This window comes from Agelaius tricolor, unplaced genomic scaffold (genome assembly GCF_023055355.1).
Source record: "Agelaius tricolor isolate 1412-34295 unplaced genomic scaffold, bAgeTri1.0.p SCAF_1, whole genome shotgun sequence".
NCBI lineage: Eukaryota > Metazoa > Chordata > Aves > Passeriformes > Icteridae > Agelaius > Agelaius tricolor.
The window spans coordinates 60,144,386-60,160,871 of record NW_027269261.1 but is presented as its reverse complement, the minus strand read 5'-3'; the positions used below and the strand labels follow the sequence as shown (position 1 = coordinate 60,160,871).

The following is a 16,486-nucleotide window of genomic DNA, read 5'->3' as shown; positions in this document are numbered from 1 at the left end:
CAGCATATTAGAAAAATAAGAATTTGTTGTTTCATTAGGTCTTCAGTATATTGCTTTTGGGGAGAAATGTGAGAATCATCTTTCCCTCAGCACTCAAGCTTTCAATTTAAAATAGAAAGAAAAGTTACAAAACGTGTTATAGGAAAACATGCTTATGCGTATGAGCTTTCAAGTCACCTAGGATCCTGGTGAGCCTTGTGTGAATGTTTATTCACACATTTTCATTATTTTTTTAATAAAAGGCAATGTTTGTCTCTTTTTGAAATAATATTTAGGTTTTAAACTGCTGAAAACACTGGTGTGTGTTCTTATGTGATGTACCCTGGCTCCACACTGGTCATCACAAGAAAGACAACTGGAATCAAATAAGAGCCTGGCCCTTTATTTAAACAAACATCACCATTTAATTATTTTTTAAATTTAAAATTACTATCTGTTAAAAGAAATTCATTAAATTCCTATATAAAAGTAAAAACTTGATGTAACATGCTTTTAGACAATTTTACTTAGTCCTTGTCAGAAATATTTACAAATAATTTTCAACCTCATTTTCTTATGGGAGAGAAGATGAAGGAGAAAAGAATTGCAAGAAAGAGGCTCTGTCACTGTTCAGGGCAGTTTGAAGGGTGCACCTGAGCCAGTTTCTGGGCTCACATACAAAACCACTTGATCCATATTTGTGGATACAGAACGAGGTCCCATTTCCCTCCAGTAAGCAGTGAAAAAAACTTCAAAAGTGCAAGAACTGATTTGAAGTGTAACTATAATCTAAATTCCTCTAAATTTTCTGAGTCTGAATCACTCACCTTTGTCACGTGATGCTTTTCATGTTGTACAGGAATCTTAAACATTTGGCACCAATATGTTGTGTCCTTGTCTGGCACAGGCACCTGTCTTAATAAAATGGCACGAACACAGTATTATCATAGAATCACAGAATGGTTTGGGTTGGAAGGGACCTTAGAGGTCCAGATCCAGTTCCAATCCCCTTGCTTTGTGCAGGGACACCTTGCACTAGACCAGGTTGCCCAAAGCCCCATCCCTTGAACACTTCCAGGGATCCACAGCTTCTCTAGGCAAGGTGTTCCAATGCCTCATCAACCTCATAGTGAAGAATTTCTTCCTTATGTTTAATCTACATATAAAAGTCACACTACTCGTTGTGTGAGTCAAGGCTTTGGCTACCACCTTATTCCCATGTGCACAGAAACCTACAGCATGTAGGAGTAACTTACGTCTTTGTTTGTCAAGTCAAAGTATGGCAAAGAGGCAGATGAGACTTCCTCTCTCTCAGGGTTCAGCAAGCGCAGACTCTTTGTACCACGATTCGATCCGTGGTAATTTTGCCCTGCTTCTCCCATATCTTTGTGGTGGTAGGCCCATATTACCCGCACTGTGCTCTCCTGAAAAATCAAAGCAGAATGTCCTCAAGGGATAGGAGCAACATCTTCCTTACACAGTTCTTATAATTCCTACAATAGCTGTGACACAGGTGTATTTAAGCAATCACAATGTATTCTAGAGGAGCAGTCATCTACCTACAGAATTTGGGCTTTGAAATAAATAACATTTTATACTCAGCGGGTTAACTGGAAATACACAGAAATTAAATTGTTCTCTGAAAGACTCCTTCCCTAATGTTGTGAACTGAAATCGTATCTTCAAATGGCAGAAAAGACTCATAAAGAAGTAACCTGCTAAATGCATTACAAACATTTCTCTAGAGATGTTATTTATTTGATCAGCAACCAGAATGTTTCCCCGCCAGACATTTTCCAGGCTCAAGTCTGTGAAGATGTGAATACCTTCAGTGAATTGTTGTCCTTAGATATTATGGATAATTAACATTCAATTACAGAACAGATTTACATCTTAAAAATCAATCTACAGCCACTACACAGATCAGTTCTCTGTAAACCATTCTCAGATTACAAGAATGACCCTTGAGACAAAGTGCTATAATAAATACTGAAGTGTCTCAAAATGCTAAATTATACTGAGAATTTGGAGCAGGTGTGCAAACCAGAGATCCACTGACTGCCTGGGAAACTGGTGGTTTATACAGGTGGTGTTTGCTTCCTGCATTTTCAGCCTCTCATGTTGCTATAATTGCATATATTGTAAAAACACAGATAATTAATATAGTGTTTTACTCCTATAGTAATGCTTCCAAAAGAAGAAGTAAAGAAGCCAAAGCAGAGAAAGCCTTGCAAATCTCTCTAACCTTTCTGTCATTTCCAATACCAAAGTCATCACCTTCATGTAATTTAAGATTATATTTAGGAAATAGCACAGCAATCCCTAGGGCAACAGAAGAATTTACCATGAAAATTATTTTACCATGGAAAGCTTTTCCATAATTTTTTTCACTTTTAATTTTGAATAAAGCAAACAGACCCTTTAAATATATATTCTCAATTTTTTTAAAAAAATCTGTTTCTTAGATCAATTAAAAGTTAGTGCAGAATCTTAAAAATATTTCTCAATTTGGCCTCCCTTGAATGGTTGTAACAATGGCATATAGGACTTGATGGCACAGAAGTATCTATTCCAATCTTGTGTCCACTTGTTAGAAATTACAGAACATAATGTATTAAAGTACAAAAACAAAGAAAGCTGAAATTTAAACATAATAGTTTAAAAAAACTAGCACAAGTATTTTACCTGAGCAAACAGATATTTTGGAAAGTAAATTTCTCTAATTCTGTCCTTTTACTAAAAAGATATTTTAATTACCAGCTTAATAAGCACACACACATTTATCCTGTGTTAATTACTTCATATGTCTACATACAGTCAGAGACTCTTACCGTTATGCTCTTGTCATTTGTGTCACAAGTGTGCAGCTCTCTGCTAAAAGCCAGTATTGTATGTGTACTGTTTTCCATGGCATATTCCAGATGGTAATCCTGTTGGGGGTCCTTTTTTAGTACTCTATTTTCATCTGTAAAATAATCCTGTTATGAAAGAAAGGTGGCCCATTATTAAAATCTAATATTAAACATGAAACTCGATGTCCAGTACTGAAGCCTTTTTCAAAACATGTAAAATTCTGCAGTGTCAGTTTTGAAATAAACAATAAATTTGAGGTGGCACTGAACTATTTTTCATACAAAATGTCCAAGAAAGCAACCCTCCTTGATAAACAGCTTAAAGAATGCTTTAAGTAATTTTAGCAACATGCTGCCTGTATGTAACTGCAGAAATAAAGGTTGGACCCAGCAACAAGAAGCTTTATTTATCATAACTGGGAGATCATAAACACCAGGAGAAATTACAGAGAGAATGAAATTCACTTAATACTTGCATCAACAATAGTGTCACTCCTTTTTTCCACAACTTTTCCTATGCTTTTTTCTTTCCCATAAAAAACAAACCTCTTGAATGAACATTGACTGGAACCAGAAACCCTACAGCTTAACTAGCACGAAAAGTGCTCATTTCATACAAAAGCTGCTGGGATTAGGTTGAGGTTTTGGAAGAGGCAAGGGAGCTGTTTGTAAGAAAGATGCTTCCCATCCAGGGTTCTGCAGAGGCCCAGCACAAAGGAGTAGCATGGCAGCAATGTCAGGTCATTAACCTCCTCACCCCGGATTCCTGCAGCCCCGCGCAGCTGGGACCCATCCCTCCCTCTCCTCCCACCCTGGCCACCTAGGAAGGGCTGGCCACTGCCTCAGATGCACCTCCTCTGGTCACCCTCCTTTGAGTTTTAGGCTGTTTCTGCTTGCTTTGGGGTAGGGAAGGGTCTTTGGGGTAGAAAGTAAGCAATGTATTTCTCATGCCAAACAGGCTACTGGCAGACACCATTAATTGTGTGGTGTCTTTGCAAAATAATGCAGCACTGTCTGGTCCCAACAGGCATTTATTTCTGTATCTGCTTGGACCTCTGTTCACTTTTGGACATTTTTAACTTTCCCCTTTCATTACGGTTGAGGTAACCATCTGAAAAACAGTAAAAGATTATGTCCAAGTATTTTGATAGCAGTAAAAAAATAACTGAAACTTCATTAATTCACTAAAGGGTCATTTAGGAGCTGTAATCCTAAACTTAATTCCACCCTAGAAATCTGTGTGTGGGCAAGACACCAGAGAGTTCTTCTTTTCCTGTCACCACTTCTTACAAATACAAATGATTAAGTACATACATGAGAGAATAGGCAAATGGAAAAATAATCACTAAAAAGAACAAAACACAGGCCTGGGACCTGAAAGAAAGTGAACTGATGAGTTGTATTTGTTTAGAGAAATAACTTGGATTTGCTGTTTTCCAGACAGAAATAATAAGAGTTGTTTTGTGCTGGTTCTTCGAAGATAGATACTTTATGGGATCAAAACCCTCCACTTTTACCATGCATCAGAACTTGGAAAGAGGCAGTTTATTGCCTATACATAATACAATTCCTGCTCTGAAAACACTCTTTTGTGGAATCTCTGTTTCCATCTTTTAGTAAGCGTTTGCCTGGACAAGAATTGTAACCCTGTGAACATCAGTTTTATTAACTGTGATATCTTTGCTTAAATGTTACCTTAAATTGGAGGAAGACATTCTAAGTGAATGCCCCTACACTTTGAAATATTGAGGAACACAAATTCAAGAGCAGCTTTTGCTCATGTGAAGAGACTCAAAGTCTCTGCCTGAAACCAGTGTGAAGGGAAGCTGAGAAATGTGAAGAAAAGATATGCACACTCAAATGTTTTGTGGTGAGCTTCAAAATTTCATCACAAGTCTAGAGGACACAGCTCTAACCAGAAAAAACCCTCGTGATATAGTCCTGATTTCTATGAGCCTGAGGCAAGAATACAACAACGATGCAAAGAAGTTCTGTAATTAAGGTATAAGCTCAGATATGCCTTGATAATGTGCTTGTCAGTGTAATTATCTCACCCAGCTGGATGACAGTCACAGACAGGTCACAGTTCTGGCTCACCAAGAGGGGCCCATTTTGTGGCTGCTGGTGAATGCTTTGGGGAAGGTGGCCCCAAATCCCAGGTCCCCAGAGAGGACCAGGCTGCTCCCCATGGGATGAGAACTGTACTGAGCACTCACACTGCTGCCTGCTCAGGCACTGGGTGCCCACCCCTGCTGTCAAAAATGAAGAGAACCTTGCTGATTTCAGTGATTTCACTGAAATTATTTGGTGGCTCTATGTAGCTAATGCTATTTTTACTTCCTTTGTTGAAAATTATCCAGATGTTCATCATAAAAATAAAATCAAATTATGTCACACAAAAAAAGCCACCAACAAAATCCCCCAAAACAAAACAAAGAACAACAACATAAAACAGCAAAAACAAAAAGCCTGAACAACTCAAAATTTGATTGCTCAACCTCTCACATGAAAATGGTTTGTGTTCCAGTTTTAAAACAAAATAATGCCACATTGTCCAGGAACCAAATGAATCCCTCTCTGTTCACACAGAAGATTTTAAGTCAAACTATGTAGACTTTGCTCAATTTACTCATCAGAGCTTAAAAGCCTTTAAGATGTGTTTGTGTACAAAACAGAACGAACAAAAGGTTTTCAAAAATGACAACACAGCGACAATCTGTGATGCCACATCTTTTTCAGCCACAATTTGCAAAAATCTGCAATCTGGAAAAGTAAAAACATGTTACATATATCTATCTAGCTATATGTCTGTATCGTTATATATATTCTATGGTTCATTTCAGAGTAGAAAAATAAAAATAAAGTCCTGCTGCCTAAAGTCCTGGTGCAAATGCAATCAAAACCATCACATTTGGACTGCCTACGCTCCACTCTTTTGTCTAGTCAAGGGAAAAAGCTATATAGCTCTGAAGGCCCTTGAAATGTGGCAGTACAGAGGATGGATCTACCAGAGCCCAGAGAGGGTAAACTGGGCATCTGGGTTTCAGTTAAACTAAGGGAATATAAATTTAATTTGAAACTCTCTCAGGCCCAGACTACTATAACACAGAGCTCATCCAAATTCACAAGTTTCACTTATTTAATTCTGTAAAGAAAGGAGTGGGATGTTTTAATCCACAGCATTACAGTGCTTTGATATCTATCACAGATAGTTCTAAAATGGGCTTTGTACTGGAACAGTTTATCCTTCCCAACAAGCAGAAAAAGGCTCTAACATGGTACAATCTTTTCCTACACAGATCTGGTTTTGCTACCCCAGACAGTTAGCCAGAAAACCTGTGTCTTTTGTAGGGTAGATTATACTGATACAAGTCCCCTGAATTTCATGAAGTTCCAACAGATCTACAATAATTGTGAAGTCCTGGAAACTGGATTTCTAAAACACTCACATGTATGTGGAAAAACCCACAATATGGTTTTATATACTGATTCTGTACTTGCATCCAGGTTCTCCAGTTTCTTATACACACAAAAAATATGTTTAATAAAGTTTTCAAACTACTCATCAGCTTTACAGAAGTATAAGAATTAGTTGAAGAGAAGAATGAATTCCCTATATTTTTCTTTTGGTCCTTTAAAAACTAAGTGTTTAAAAAAGCTTCAGAAGTGTTATTGGTCATCCTACATGATTACAAAGATGTTTGTTTCAGGATTTAGGTATGTAAATTGTTTACATGCGAAACATTTAAATTTATTGTACTTCCTTTGATAATATTGCAAAAAATGGCATATTGAACTCTGGACTAAGTTATGCAATCCATCAAATAATTAAGTATCTCCTTCCTCATATTACCTAAAAGTTGAAACAACATATGGAAAATGAAAAATCTTTCTGACATTACAAGATATTGTATGCTCTTTTCCAGATGTGAGGCAGATCATGTTATACAGTTTTTCAGATACCATTAGCCACTCTCCTTCTTAAAAAAAATACTTTGTGGTATATATGGTTTCTGATTTCTGTTCCACAAACAGTCAGGGAGAGTAATTTCTTAAGGATGTGAAAAGACGCTGGTTTCTCCTTCGAGAATGCAAGCACAGCTGCAGAGGGAAGCCCGACCCCAAAAGCCCCACCAGCTGTCATCACACACTGAAACAGGTGCTTATGGGACTCTCCCCCCAGATCTTTACAATGTACAAGATTGTTTTGTTTATGATATCAATTTCCCGTCCTAAATTATATATATCACCTTTCAACCTCAAGGAGCATAAAATAATTCTCAGATTGTGGCCCCATCCAGTAATCACCTCATGAGCTCAGCTTATGAGAAACTCAGCCACCCCATTTATGTGCACTGCCTTTCTCTGGGCCATCACTGCTGTTCCAGCACCAGTCTAACACTCAAAAGTGGAAAAAGGGACAAGTCAGGAATGGGCAATGACAGGAAAATAAGCTATGTTTCCACTTGTCCTCACTGATGTTCTGTAGCAAATCCATGGAATTTGAAACATCCCTGTCCTGGTTTAGGGCAAATTTGGGAGGAAACTTCCAAAGGGGCTCCTCTAGAAAGCAGATTCAAGTGGCCTCTCCCCCAACTGGTTCAGAAAAAGATTTCCTGGGAGAAAAGTGGAAAAAACCTGTTTATTTAGCAGAGTATTCACAAGCATAAAAAATGAATAATATCAAACAATAAAACCTCTTGCTGTTCTGAAGAGATGGCAAATTCAGGAAGTCCTTTTTGTGGGGTTTAGCTCAGCTTACTCAGTCTCTTATCCATCCCTCCTGTGCTGGAAAATGTCATGTCCTGGGCTACAGTGGGCCACAGGTGTGAGCTCCCAGTGTTTTTCTGAATTTTTTGGTCCAAAGCAGGCTGATCAGTTCCATGAAAACAGTCCTAGGAACTTCTCTGCCTCAGCTAGCTAAAAACTAACCAAAAGCAAAGGAGAGGTCTCTCCTGCTCTCTCCATGCTGCAGACACCACAGTGAGCAGGAATGCTGAAGCTCTTATCTCTGCTTTTGAATACAGTCACCCCAGACATTCCACCCTTCTCCCCACTTCAATCTACTTTTAAAGGTGCAGAACTTAATATCCAGCATGAACAGAACAGACAATTTCAGATACAAGCATCATAAAGTCACTCTAGGACAATCCCCAAATTACCAAGCTGATGCCAATGACCAGGACCAAAGAGAAGCCTGGCAAAAAGGATCATGAAGCTGTAACAAAGATGAAAGCTGGTGTACGAGAGGATTTATCTTAGTATAAATAGGCTGGATAAACTGCTACGGTAAGGAAAAGAATGGAACCAAACATTTGTTTGAAATAAGCACCAAGTTATGCCTTTCTGGGTTTCCAAAAAAATAACTGTGGTTAACATTTCTCTTTTTTTTATTGTTGCGTTCAATTTAAATGGAATCCTGCTACTCAAGGTTCCAGTACACGCTAGATGTTACCACCTAAAAGAAGCTGGTTTTACACTGTATTTGGCAAGAACCAAACAGAGCATGAGTTTACAAATAAGCAAACCGAACTGTTTTGCAACCTCAAATAAATTTCAGCTTGAGTTTCAGGCAAAGATCTTACTATGCTCTTATGCTGGGGAAAAGCAGAGCCCACTCACAGCAGCCAAACATGAGGCAGGAGCCTGAAAGCATCACTGTTCTGTGTAAGAACACCTTGAGAGCATTCCAGTTGACTGAACCAATCTTGAGATTGGCTGCAAATGAAAAAATAACCATACAAAAGGGTACAACAACAGCAATCAAGTAGTTACAGTAAGTTCCTAAAGTAACTGAGATCAGTAAGTTCACAGCCACTGTCCCATGGGTAGTCTGTTTATAATTGATTTATTAGTTTGAGGGGGGGTGGGGGCATGTTGCATTGTTTTTTTGTTCAGGAGTTTTTTTATTTGCTTCTGGTTGTTTGGGTGGGCGGGTTTTGGGGGGGTTGGGCTTGGGTTTTTGGGCTTTGCTTTTTTATCTACACAGCAGATTAGTAGAAGTGATTCAGTCCTTGCTAGGAAGCCTGGATCTCGCTCACATGGGCAGTTTTGAGAAGCTGTACACAATTCCTGGTACAACTCCAGGAATTAAACTAGCTGACATGTACTAGGTTGTGGACTATTTACTTCAGTTGTACTACTAACTCTGACAAGGACAGAAAATTTTTATCTCTAACAAATAATTGTGTGTGTCTGTACTTTAAATGCAAACATAAACATATACACAAAGACACACATTTCCATTTGTGTATTTACAGAAACAGATAATGCCTGTATGTGTGTGTACATGTTCATATATTTTCTTCACAAAAGAGGGCTTGTGTTTTTTTATACATGAAACAAAATTATTTATTTAGAAATATGCCTTTTCTCATTCAGACTTTAATACACTTCTGTATATTTCTTATATCCAGTTAAATGGTGCCCAGGGTGGCTTACAGCTGGCAGTGACATCCCTTTGTTTTTCTGAAATTCATGAGAAGTAAAACACATCACTTTCTCTGCACACAAATGAAAACACTGGAGTGTGGAGACCTGTCTAACTTAGCACAAGAAGGTATAAGAGGCACTAGTGGCTACAGGCTGAAATATGACTGTCCTGGTTTAGGACAAATTTGGGAGGAAACTTCCAAAGGCGTTCCTCTAGAAAGCAGATTCAAGCTGCCCCTCCCCCAGCTGGTTCAGGAAAAGATTTCCTGGGAGAAAAGTGGAAGAAAACTGTTTATTTAGCAAACAAAGTATTCACAAGCATAAAAATTGAATAGTAACAAACAATAAAACCTCTTGCTGTCCTGAAGAGATGGCAAATTCAGGGAGTCCTTGTGATGGGCTGTAGCTTGGCTTGCTCAGTCTCTTATCTGTCCCTCCTGTGCTGGAAAACGCCGTGTCCTGGGCCCCAGTGGGCCACAGGTGTGAGCTCCTGATGTTCTGGATTTTTGATCCAGAGCATGGCCAGTCAGTTCCAAGAAAAAGAAAAGCCACAGTCCAAGGTACTTCTCTGCCTCAGCTAGCTCAAAAAAAAAACCCACCCAAAAGCAAAGGAGAGCTCTCTCCTGCTGTTCATGCTGCAGGCAACACAGTCTGTGAGCAGGAATGCTGAAGCTCTCATCTCTATGTTTTTGAATACAGTGACCTCAGACAATCCACCACTTCTCCTTCTCCCCCCCTTCACTCTCAGATCTAGTTTGAAAGGTGCAAAACTTATTTCTGGGCTGAAAAGACAAATGGGGATACAATTCCACATCATAAAGTCACCCCATGACAATGACATTGCATATTGACATGGATAATTTGACATTGTGGTGGAGTCCCAAGGCCCTATACAAGTCTTTACATCAAGAATAAATGTCAGTTCAAGAGTTTATATTCCAGTTATATCAGAAAATATAAAGCTAGATTAAAGGCTGTCCTAACAGAAAGAGACTAGACAAAACATGTAACAAAGTGTTTTAAGGGAAAGAAAATCAGTAATGAGGAGATACTGCACGATACAATCTTAGAACTGCAGTTTATCACAAGGAACATTCCTTACATAGGAGCCACATTTATTCAGTACAAGTTTTCTGGGTTTAATTATTTTAATTACTTCAATTATGAGGAAGATTAAAAACACTTAGGGGATTTTCAAGCACAACAATTAGGGATGCTTGTTCCCAAAATTTCTGGATCTGCCTTAGAAAATCTCCCTTCCTCCCTTTCCTACTTCTGTGGTACTTGTTTATATGGGGAATTTAATCATCCCCCCACTATTTTAAGTCTTTGCATCACTCACAGTGGCTAAAATTCCATATTTTTGGGGAGATGTGAGAAAATTTCATTTTCTTGGTGTTTCCAAAATCCAAAGGAGAACAAAAAATATGACAAAGGAAAAAAAAGAAAAAAGAAAAACAATCCCAACCAAACACTTGAAAACAGTCCCCTGAAGGCCTGCAAATTACAAGCTTCAGAATTCTTCTCATCTTTTGTTCACCAACTGTTGCTTCCTTGTCCTAACTATTGTACCTCTCAAAGGGAACTACAAAGCACCCAGCCAGTGGAGATGTACACTGGAGTGTCTCTTTATGCCCCACATTGAAGCCAAGAGGGAGACATTAGTCATCTGGAGATTCTGCCCCAATGCCCAAAGGCATTAAATACCTCCAACAAAACACCGACTGAGATATGTCAGTGTGGCACTCGCTTCGCATCTCTCTCTTGGTGCCTTTCAAGTTGTTTTCTAAACACTTCTTTTGTTGCTGTTGGCATGAGTGCACTTAAAAGCGGCATATCGTTAAGTACTGAAAATGCTCACTGTTTTCTGTCCTTTAAAATCTCTTCCAAGTACTTCCCTGTGAGCAATTAAGCTAACTCTATGGGATACATTTGATAACAGATATTCTTTAGTTTGGGTGACAGTTAACAAGCAAGGCTCTAATGAATAATAAAGTACTTTTTAGTGACATACAGTCCCTATTCACCCTGAGTAGGGACTATTTTTGTGCAAGTTCAACAGAAGATTCTAACAATGCAACCCTCTTGTATAACTTGCACAAAATAGGCATTCATCAAGGAGGATTACTCTCCCCAAAATGGGGCTCTCAGAAGCTACGTGCTGTGGGTGGGGATGCACAATTCCAGACAGGGGTGGAGACCAAGGAAAAGGCATGGGTCTAGCAAGAAAATGCATGCTGTGTCAATTCATAAGCACAAAAGAGATGCATTAGGGAAAAAAAAAAAAAAAAGGAAAAAAGGAAAAGAAAAAAAAGAAGAAAAGAAAAAAAGAAAAGAATGAAGAAAACTAGATGCAAAATCTAAGGCTGCCCCAAGATCTTGTATGAAGAGTAACACATGCTGCAAATGACCATGGAAATATTTCAAGGTAACATTTTGCTAAGAATGAGCTCTCCTAAGTCCAACTCCTCCCTATAGAGACAAAGACAGCTCCCAGCTTTCCAATACCGACCCCCATGGGCATCTTCTTGTTCTCAAACATGCTCAGCCAAACACTACACAATCTGCTGCTCTGACAACACAGGCTCTCAGTAATGTGTGAGAACAGTCTGTTCACTGATCTCCTTTTTCTCCTTCTGCTTGGTGGAGGTGCCTCCCTCATGACAAAGCACTAAGTCATGCATGTATGTATACACATATCCATTCTATGTCTTCCCAAAATATGTCAAGGTTCCCATTTCAAGTATCAAACTTCTTAAATGTTAGGACTGTAAATGTATAATTCCCTGATCATTCCAATGCTCTTCAAAAAACTTTTTCTTCTTCTTTCATGACATCGTAACACTTTCCATCCTGATATATTTAGACAAAACTAAGCCACAGGCTTACAAACTGTTTTAGCCTTTCCTTATGTCAGACACCTTTTCAGATTAAATACAGCTCCAACACAAAAAAGCAAACCAAAACAAACAGGTCATTGCACCCAAGTTCAGGATACACTGAAAACTGAGAAAGTAAAATCCAACCCAGGATATCCAGGACTTTGAGTTTTTTCAAGGCAAACACTGCCTGCTGATGGTGGTAATAGCATTTACTTGCTCTGAGAGGATGAAGACTAAATGCCAGAGGAAACATTTTTTTTTCTTTTCTCTGAAAACTACCTGGCAGTTTTCCTCTACCCCAATACATGGATCTTCCACAGACAGGATTATGTGCTTTTACCCGAACTGGCAGCTGTAGTCTAACTATATTTACATGTTTATTCCCAGAAGAGAACTCTTACCTCTGAGAACACTTTCTATTTTTAAAGAAGGTGAGAGAATTTGGGGGGGGAAAAAAAGGCAAAACTGACCCAAGGGACTAGCAATTTCAATGCCCACTTGAAAGGCTAAAAAGGTGTTTCAGAATATCTGAATGTCAGGCCACTAACAAGCATCTCAAAACTTTCAAAGAAACCAAAAAATGACCCCTCTAAGAGTTTAGACCACGATGTACATTTTCCAACGGATGGTCATGGAATAAAAACATATTTCTAAAACCAAAAAGAAAAGTAAGTTCATTCATTATAGGGTGTACATATTTCATGGAGTTCAGCTAGGCATAAAACCACATCTTTCAAGAGTGCTATCTATGAAAAAATCTTTTTCAGTAGTAATAATCTAAATTATGATGGTATACACTTAACACAGAATGTATTTTTAAAATATTAACTGTATTTGTTTGTCCAGTAGAGTGAAGAATTGGATATTATTGAAACAACATCCTAGAACAATTTGTTCATTTTCTAGCAATCCCTGCTGCCTGACCAGAAAAAGCCTCTGAACAAATTTTGTTTATCATCTTTGTTTCTGGCCGTTCCTTGTTGGTGCAAGTATGGAAAAATTTTAACCGAGCAACTTTTAAAAAAACCTCAGTTCAGTTTAGAAAGAAACCATGCTCCCTAGAACTGAAGAAGGAATGGGGATGGCGCAAGCCTCAAGTGGCAAGCAAGCATAACAAAAGTATTTCTTCTTACCTGCTCAAAAGTGCAACAAAATAACTCATAGCTCTTAGCATAACAATTTATGTACTAAATTACTGTTTCAGGAAAAATATCAGTAGGTTTCTACTGGTGGGCATTTGCTACAGTCCTTTTCTATTTGTAACAGAATGTTGGTGGATAAAACCTGGTGGAAGAATGGAGTTAGCATGGGGCCATTTTTAAAGATATTGAAAACCTGTGAAGGGTACTGAAAAGAGCCACAAAAGTGCTGTGAGTGCTGGGGGAGATGTCCTGTGATGCTAAAGAGCTCAATCTATTTATTTAACAAAAAAGAAAATGGAGCAGCGACTTGTCTCAATTGCAGTATATAAATAACTTTATGAAGGCGGTATGCAAGGGGAGTCGAATTTTTAATATAGTAGAGAAAATGCATAGCTGAAAGCTAAACCAAGACAAACTAATCCTGGCAATCAGGAACAGAAGAGACCCGTTATTGACACAAACTAGCAAGGGAAGTGATGGATCCTCCACCACTGGATGTCTTTACACTAGGTTTGGATGCCTCTCTAAAATACTTGCTTTAGCCTAACAGGATCTATGAACTCACCAGAAAAAAAAGCTGGGGTTTCTTTTAATGGTTAATAGGTGTGTCTTCTGAATTGCAAAGCCTTTCAGAAAGCCTTTCATTCTGTGAGTGAAGAGCTCACTGCTCAATGAACAGCCTAGAGTGGGTTTTTTTACTATTATTAGTCTTTTATTTATCCTTCAAGAAAAATTATCTTCATTTTGAAATATGGAGAAAGCAATATTCTGAAAATCACTGGTCTGCAGTTAAGGAAGACAAATATTTGCCTAAACTTCATACAGCAAATGAATGGAGAAAAGAAAAAGACATTTTTAAAGGAAAATATTTGTACCAAAAGCTCAGTTCTTCTGGAAAAGTTTTGATTTTATAAAACCTTGACAAACAGTAGGGAGATCATATTCTGCATTTTGTTTTCTTATGGTGAATTGTTAATAGAAAATCCATATTCTTATGGGAAAACCTCTTAAATTTAAGCAGCAGCCTGAAAGATCATCTAGCTCTAGCATAAAGAAGGAAAGACAGATGACTTCTCCTAGGCCATACTCTAACAACCACTCTGCTCTTAAACTGCACCTCTGACTTATTCAAGCATCTGGGGATGACAACATATCATTCCAGGCCCGATTGCCCTTTCAGTCATCCATGGGACAAGCTGTCTCTGCTCCCCTGACCCCAGAGCAACTCCTGCCAGCTGGATCTCAGGTTGATGAGATGGGAGGAAAGGTGTGGGTCCCCTCCCCTGCCATGGCTACTACTTCACCAGCCCCCAGTCCCTCTTGGAGGGGATGACTTGCTGTAAGCACCAGCAAGGCCTCTGTTCCACACTCCTGTTCCAGACGTAGCCCTGACAATATCCAGACTACTACAGAGACATCCCAAGGAAATTATACCAGTAGAGTTGGGCACCTCTGAGATTGCTTTGCCAGACCAAGGACATGTACCAGGGGTCCTCCCAGTGGCTACTCTGCAACTTCTGGGTCAAAACACTTCCAGGGGAGGAGAGGAGGAACACCAAGAACAGGAGCAGCACCGGCTGTGCGCCAGCAGAAGGGGACGTCAGCAGGCTTGGAAGCTGGTGGGATGTTGCCCTCATGCCGGGGGGATGAGAAAGAGCAAGCTCAGGCAGCACCGGGAGGGCCAAGCTCCACCAGCTGTTAGCAAGGTGAAAGGAAAGGTGCCACACCTCCCTGGGAGAAACTCTGCCCTCCCATCCCTCTCCTCCGCGGGTCTAGGCTCAGCGGGCAGGCAGGAGAGAGTGCCCAAAGGAGAGAGAATAGGGCTGTTAACATCTTCTGGATAAAGAGCAAAGAAACCTGACACCTCTAACGAAATCTATGTAGAAGTTTAGAGGGAAGGTTGGCAAAGAGAGGATCGAAAAGAACTGTCTCCTCCAGGGGAAAGGAAAGCAGAAGAATAGGGATTACCCGAAGAGTGGAAGGAAGAAGTAAAGAGGTACAGGGATGCAGGACAAGAAGGCTGCAGCAGAAACGTGGGGCAGGGAAAGAAGGGCGTCCCGAGAGAGGGACAGCGCGGGGAAAGTGGGCGGACAAGGAGGACCCGGCTCGGCGGCCGAGGGGAAGGAGCAGGGCCTTACCTGCAGGTAGGGCTGGCCCCTCTCCACGCCCCCCACCACGATGTCGGCCGAGGCCATGCCGCCGCTGGCCGAGAGCCCGAAGCCCACGTAGCCGCGGGTGCGCACCTCCAGGCGGAGGGCGAGGGCGCTGCCGCGGCGGCCCCAGCGCAGGCGGTAGGCGCCCGCGCCGTCCAGCACCGCGCTGTGCGGGTAGCTCCGCGCCGCTGCACCGGCCCCGGCCCCGGCCCCGGCACCGGCCCAGGCACACAGGAGCCCGCCCAGCACCAGCGCCCAGGGGCGCAGCCGCCGCATCCTCTCGCCGCGCACCAGCGGCCGCCTGTGCGTCTCGGCGTGTGTCCGGGCGCGGTGTGCGTGTGCGGGGGCTGTGTGTCTGTGTCTGTGTGTCTGTGCGTGTGTGCGTGTGTGTGTGTGGGGAAGGGGGGCCGGGTGCCCCGGTCACCCCGCCCCCGCTGCGGGCGGCTCCGCGCCGGCCCCGTCGGGGCAGCACGCCCTCGGCAGCGCTTTGTTCGCCCCCGCCCCGGCCCGGCGCTGCCCGTCGGGGCTGGGCCGGACCCCGCCGCGCCGGGAGCACCTGCCGGGCGCTGGCCTCGGGGGCTTCTCGCCGAGATGCTCGGAGTTCGCGTTAGCGACCAACACCCTCCTCCTGACCGAGGGAGCGGAGGGAAGGCGGTGGACGGGAGACCTCCCCGGCCTCCCGGCAACTCTAACTCCGCTGGAAGAATTCACGGGAGGAAGCCCGGAGGCAAACGAGCGCTTCCCCACTCTCGGCCGCCTCCTCACTCAGTGCGAGCGCACGGTGCGGCGGACGGACGGAGCTAAGCAGGAGATCCCCCGTCGGGAGAGTTCTTTTGCATTTTAAGTGGAAAACGGGGACCCCCCCGAGTGGTTTGCACTGAGACGGCTACAAAAGCACATCTCAAAACCGCACTCGCGTCCCTTGACAGCCCCGCAGCCATCCCCGGCAGCACCGCCGCTCGGCCAGCCCGGCCATGCGGTCCCCGACGCTCCCGCAGCAGAAGCTGCCTCCCCTTGCCCTGCTCACAGCATCACCGCCGCGGCGG

General features: G+C 41.7%; 1 protein-coding gene across 1 annotated transcript in view; it reads right to left on the bottom strand.

The window, feature by feature from the left end:
- The window catches only part of MOXD1 (monooxygenase DBH like 1), a 49,777-nt gene extending 33,561 nt beyond the window's left edge, over nucleotides 1-16,216 (bottom strand). Inside the window, exons 1-4 of the mRNA XM_071436461.1 lie at nucleotides 15,426-16,216; nucleotides 2,811-2,957; nucleotides 1,236-1,403; nucleotides 807-890 (exon numbers count right to left, since the gene is read on the bottom strand). Coding sequence (XP_071292562.1) covers nucleotides 807-890; nucleotides 1,236-1,403; nucleotides 2,811-2,957; nucleotides 15,426-15,716 — 690 coding nt within the window. The 5' untranslated portion in view covers nucleotides 15,717-16,216. The remainder of the gene's footprint in view (nucleotides 1-806; nucleotides 891-1,235; nucleotides 1,404-2,810; nucleotides 2,958-15,425) is intronic.
- Between the last annotated feature and the right edge of the window lie 270 nt (nucleotides 16,217-16,486).